The sequence below is a fragment of the Trachurus trachurus genome, assembly GCF_905171665.1.
Source record: "Trachurus trachurus genome assembly, chromosome: 4".
In the NCBI taxonomy this organism is placed as follows: domain Eukaryota; kingdom Metazoa; phylum Chordata; class Actinopteri; order Carangiformes; family Carangidae; genus Trachurus; species Trachurus trachurus.
In genome coordinates this window covers 14799639-14805616 of record NC_139898.1, presented here as the reverse complement: position 1 = coordinate 14805616, position 5978 = coordinate 14799639, and the positions used below count along the sequence as shown (strand labels likewise).

Here is a 5978-nt window from a genome sequence, read left to right as displayed (position 1 = left end):
GCCAAACACTGAGGGATATTTACATACAACGCTCAATAGATTCTTGCAGGCAGAGCTGTAACTTTAAAGGGAGGGAGAAAAACTAAAAAAAAAAGAAAAAGCATCTGTCTTGGGGATTATAGTGACTGATCTGAGCTTTATTCCTAATATCAGATCTGATATGACTTCATTCTGTGTTGTGCGGCAGTAAGCCATGCTTCAGAGAGGTGCGTGCATGCATAGTTCACGTTCAGGTGTGATTATAGAGCATTTGAATATCTGGTGTCTGTCCAGGTACGAGACTGACAGCTCTGTGTTTCAGGGCTCAAATCATACAGAGCAGCTAGTGTTAGCAGAAGTCGCTTAAGCTGTTGATCGGGAGGAGTCAAATACAAGCAAGATCCACGTGGGCAGAGTCTTGTTCAGTCCGCTTTTCTTTTCTTTTCTTTTGTCCATTGAGCTCCTGTTTTCTGTTGAGTCTGTCCAGCAGAGATGTTTCTTCATGTCGCGGTGTGCTCTCAGCAGTGAGCTGCATGCCCATATAAAGAGGATGAGGTTGAAGGAGAAGGAGGGAGGGAGGGAGGGGCCCATAAAGTGCCTGCTCTCACACACACATGTGGTCTTCGTGTGCACCTAAAAAATATGTTGTTTCTACTGTTTGTCACACTGCTCTGGTTTTGGAATTTAGTTCAGCTGAAATCTCGAAAACTACAAAACAAATCATCCTCAGTGGATGTTTTGTTGAATTGTGTGAAAATTTGAAATTTGGACATGTTTTGAATTGTGGGATTTTGTATGTATCTCTATGACAGCTGATTGGGAAGCTGTCAAAAGGGCTTTAGTTTATATATGACATATTTTTGATGCATTTCTTTTTTTTCGGATAAAGTTGCTGAGGTTGTTGTGAGGTTGAGAGCAAAGTGTAAGGGAGCCAGAGTCACCTCTTGCGGGGGCCCATCATTCATAGCTAAGCCTCGGAGCAGAGGCCGAACGTGGGGAGGGAGCAGGCCGAGCTTCAGTTGGGGAGCGTGTCCAATCCCAGCGAGGCTGCGTGCTGCTTGGCCCTCAGACGGAGGTTCTCGATGCTGGTGGTCTTGCTGTTGAGGCTTCCCGGGAGGCTGCCTGGCGCCGTCTGCAGCAGCGGGCTGTTCCATACCTGCTGGGCCTGAGACAGAGTTTGGTAGTAGGACTGGCAGGGCAGCGAGCTCAGCGGGGACGGCATGTTGACGTTCATGCCCAGGTAGGGCAGGGAGGACGGCGTGCTCATGTCGAAGGACGGGTAGTGCACCATGTTGTTGGTGGCGGCCATGTGTTGGCGAAATTGCTCCTGCAGCCGGAAGAGGCTGAGGGGAGACGAGGCGTAGGAGTTGCCCTGAGCCAAACCGCCGGTCACGCTGCTGGAGGACGGCAAGGTGGGGGAGCCCAGGGGGGAATCTGAGGGAGAGGAGGAGGAGGACATGAGTCAATTTTATCACACACACATAATGTAAATCTTTTTTTGTCAAGGGAAACGAACAGTTCAAGTAAAAGCACTCAATAGACTTCTATATTCTTACCTGATGTGGGGCTGAGTCGTTTGCAGGACGGCGAGCTGCTCCCCGCCTGAGCTCCCCCCTCGCCCTGCATCTCCTCCCTCATCTTCCCCCTCGTCTCCCCTCTCATTTCATCCTCCTCTCTGTCAGCATTATCCTCCGCTGCTGACTCGCTGTCCGACGGCTCAGGGGAGGTGACGTTGACTTCCACGCTCATCTCGCCAGGCTGGGGCCGTGCTGCTGCCAGCCTCTCCGTCTCAGGGTGACAGGATGAAAGAGAGGAGGGAGGGGGTGGAGTGCGGGCCTCGGGAACCAGAGTGGTGTTGTTGGTGGTGGTGGCGGTGGTTGTGGTGGCGGTGGCAGAGGTGGTGCTGGTGCTGGTGTTGAGGTCAGTCTTGGAGTCTTCTGTGGAGCCCTCTGCCGCTCCTGACGCCTCCTTCTGTTTTTGGAGCTGCTCCTTCTGAAGGCTGCGCTGCTTCTTACGGAACTTGGCGCGACGATTCTTGAACCAGACCTGGAAGACGGATGAACAGGAAGGTAAAGAGCTCAGGTTAAGTGCTTTTATAACAGTGCACCTCACCTGAATAAACTGTATGTATAACCTTTAAGATCAGCAAATGAGCATGCAACTATAGGCAAACAGGGCACAGGTGAAATGCATTCTGGGGAGGAGGGTTTTAGCCTATACCTGCACACGAGCCTCAGGCAGGTTGGTGCACATGGCCAGACGTTCGCGCATCACCACATCTGGGTAGTGGGTCTTCTGGAAAGTTTTCTCCAGGGCCTCCAGCTGCTGGGCAGTGAAGGCCGTCCGACTGCGCCGCTGCTTTCGGTGCTGGGAGCCATACCGGGCCTCAAGGATAATGTCTTGAAATGTGCAGCCGTTGAGAAACAAGAAACACGACCAGTTTAATTGAGGGACGGATCAAAGAGAGATCAAACACATATATTAAAAAAAACAGGCTCCACTGTTGATGTAGAAGCAGGTGCTTGTGAGGATGGTGTGCAGCTGACACAGGAGGGGAGTTAGGAAGTGGAAAGAAAAAAAAAAGGGAGCAACTGTTTCTTACCAGCCAGTCTCTCTGCAAGAGTGAGTGCATGCACCGACGGCCTGTAGTCGGGTGCGTGCTGGGCCTGTTGCGCCGCCTGCTGGTGGAGGTTGTACATGGCGCTCAGCGAGTTCATGGCGTGGAGAGAGTAGCCGTTCACCCCGTAGTGCTGCATGCCCGACGTGCTGTCTGCGGAGGAAGAAAACAAGCTGCGATGAGTATCAGCGCCTAAACCAAACAACGGTTTCCTTCTGGTCTACTGTGGGAGTTTGGAAGAGAAAACTTTTAAAATATGGATTAATAGTGGGCCCCAAAAGGTGAAATGGCAACAGGTGAAATATGAGCATTAAAGGCCGTGTTCTTGCAGAGCAATAGTTTCTTCATTTTATCGAGGAATTACAGGTGAATTGTTGAGACTCAGACATTTATCACAAATTTAAAGTGTAATTGCAGAGTTATGACGACACGACACAAGACGGATTTTTTAAAAGAGATTAGGGTCTGTCCATATTTTCCTTATAGGCTAACTGTTTAGAGAGAGAGAAAAAAAATAAAGTTTTCACTTTTATTTTCCTACTAGTTTGAAGCTGACAAAAACAAGGTGGATTTTTAACTTCTGTGCCAACAAAACAAGTTTACAAAAGGCTTCGTTTTAAAACAACATAAAGGAACCGGAGTTGTCTAGAAAATAAACCAAACTTTCAGCACCTGAATGTAGCAAGCTAAAGCCTAAATTCCAAGTTTATAAGGAAAATAAATTTATTGTAAAATGCAAACATCCTTTCCCCCCAATATCTATCATTTTGTTTTGTGGCATTTGCTATATAATCCAATATAGGGCATTTAACATGTTCTTATTTAATTATTTGTTCGTTTGCAATGTAGGCTATATAGCTTAGATAACATTATAATAATTATTATTACTATCACTGTGCGGGCAATTAAAGACATGCCATTTTATCCGGCGACACAAAACAAAATAGGTAAATGTAAAGAATTATTGTTTTCTTCTAGGCGACAGTCAACACTGAAGAGTTTTTTATTTTATTTTGTGCGATCTCTTGAATTTAAACCTCCGCAGGCTGAAGGTGCAAAAAATAGGAAGAAAAAAAATATTTACTCTGCTCCAGCAGTTTGACCCGTGGATGGGAAGGGGTGGGGGTGGAGGGGCTGTGGGGGGTTAGTTTATTTCAATCTGTGGCGGGTCCCAGGTCAGTTTGAGACGCCTGGAGGCTGACGGAGATGTGTGGCTTGTCCTCAGCTGAAATATGCACAAGGACCCCCAGTTGGGCTCCTGTCTAATATGGGTGCAAATAGGTTCCCACTATACAAGGCTATTAATTTATCATCAGGCCTGACACGTGAAGGGTGGCCCGGCGTGTGTGTGTGTGTGGGTGTGTGTGCGTACGTGCGCGCGTTTCCTATGTGTGCAAGAAAAAGAGAGATCAAAATGTGTAAATAAGGAAATTCGTCTTTTTTGTCTGTTTGTCTGTTTTGTTGCATTATTCTTACTAAATCTGTCTCTGATTTTTTCTTTTCCTTTCTCCTTCAAAAAAAAAAAAAAAAAATCAGCAGCTTAAAAACTCGACATAATGCTCCTCTTCCAGGACAATGTCACAGAGCCTCGGGCTTTGATTTAAGCCTCATTATGCTAATTGCCGTGGATTTATGAGTTATACAGCATTTAGTGAGGATCGCCTCGGGGCCGGAGCTCTGCAGTCTACTGACTGGGCCAATATACATGCAGTGGATTCAGCAGCATCCACAAACTACAACCACAAAGGATAATGAATGGGAATAATAAAACTAACCACCCTGTCAATTTAAGGGAAAACAAAGTGTAGACATCTGTCATAAAAATAAAAACTAACTATTAACCAACAGTTGGCTGTTGGAATATGGATGTTATTAATTGTACTGTAGGCTATGTCTATGTACGAATAAGAGATGTGACGGTAAACTTTGAACAGTTACACTGAGAGAGGTCATGACACTTTGTTGTTCAGTTGTTGTGACCGTTTTTTCCGAAAGCTTCGTCCGAAAGTTTTGTCCAATTAGTTTAAATGTTCTGATAATAATAAAAGCAGAGCAGCCTATAACGCGTAGAAAGTCTCAGTCATGCACAAAGCTGGTTACACTACGGGCTACAACATGTTACAACAGGACGTCGATCCAACTTCTACTTGCGCAAACTTCTCACCTTTCTCCTTTTCAGTGCGTCCAAAGTGAAATATCTCCCCCACAGCGGAGCAGCCGAGTATTTTCCTCTCAGATCTTCTTCTCTAAAATCCGCAGGTGTTCATGTCCTCCGCTCCCTCCTGTGTGCTCCTTCACTCGGGTATCCTCGGGTAGGTAACAGAGTCCCGCTCGGTCCGCTCGCTCTCTCCGCGCTCTCGCCTTTCGGTGGATGTGGGAGGATGCTGAGCTGCCATCTCTCGGCCTTTAAAGCGACCCCGGGCGGGGTCACCGGGACGCTCCGACGCTCCCTCTCTCAACCAATCACATCACTGCTCGGCTCCCAGACGCCGCCCCCTCCTCTTCCTCCCTCACAGCGCTTCTCACCTCATAGATGATGTGCGCGTCCGGGCTGCCGACTTTTCTGCTGCCGCTATTTCTCTTCAGGAAAAAAAAGATAGCTACTCATTTTTTATTTTTTATTTTGCATATAGTTCTGTTTGGATAGATATTAAGCTAGGGTAATTATTTTGGGGGCTGATAAAATTAGTTATAATAACATTTAAGTTTTGATTTTATTGAGGACTAATAAGAAATTAATGAGAAAATGATCTCAATACTTAATAGCCTAAAACTGAGCTAAACATACAGCATAATAAGATGCATTTAATATATATATTCCCATTACCTTACCCTCTTGTGCTTAATTGTTATCTCTTCTTTATTCTTATCTCACTTTAACATGTGTTGCTGAATGGGAGCTAAAGCCGAGGTCAAGCGGCTGCACTTTATTATTTATACTGTAGGCTAAATGTATTTTTAACAAGGATTTCACTCAGGTCCCTTGTTAAATTTACCCCACTTTAATAATTAAAATTGCTTTATTCTTGTTAATGATATTATTATTAGCCATGGGTGTAGATTGTTTTATTATTATTAGCCAAACGATTACAAAGCTGAAAAGAAAGTTTGTCAGTGTAAATATTTCCTTATATTTTCTAAATCAGAGGTCTTGAATGCTTGAATTGAGCCAAATAAATAAATGACAAAATCCTCTCCAACAGAGGTCTTAATTAAATGATATGCAAATGGTAAGTAATGGCCTGTATTTCCTCCAGCACGGTGACTCTCAGGTTAATTCCGTGCTTTAATTTCATTTTCCTGCTGCCTCGGTGTGACTGCGTGTTTTGGTGGGAAAGCAGCTGAGATGGAGAGATGCGGGCTGGGCTGCACTGCCTCCAGC

At 45.6% G+C, this 5978-nt stretch overlaps 1 protein-coding gene across 1 annotated transcript; it reads right to left on the bottom strand.

Moving 5' to 3' along the window:
- Positions 1-994: 994 nt before the first annotated feature.
- Positions 995-2735, bottom strand: LOC310984555 (diencephalon/mesencephalon homeobox protein 1-like; the record flags this gene model as incomplete). The annotated part of the gene is made up of 4 exons (XM_083969797.1): positions 995-1413; positions 1536-2025; positions 2200-2378; positions 2582-2735. The coding sequence occupies 4 exons, from the start codon at positions 2733-2735 to the stop codon at positions 995-997; spliced, it is 1242 nt and encodes a 413-aa protein (XP_083825923.1).
- Between the last annotated feature and the right edge of the window lie 3243 nt (positions 2736-5978).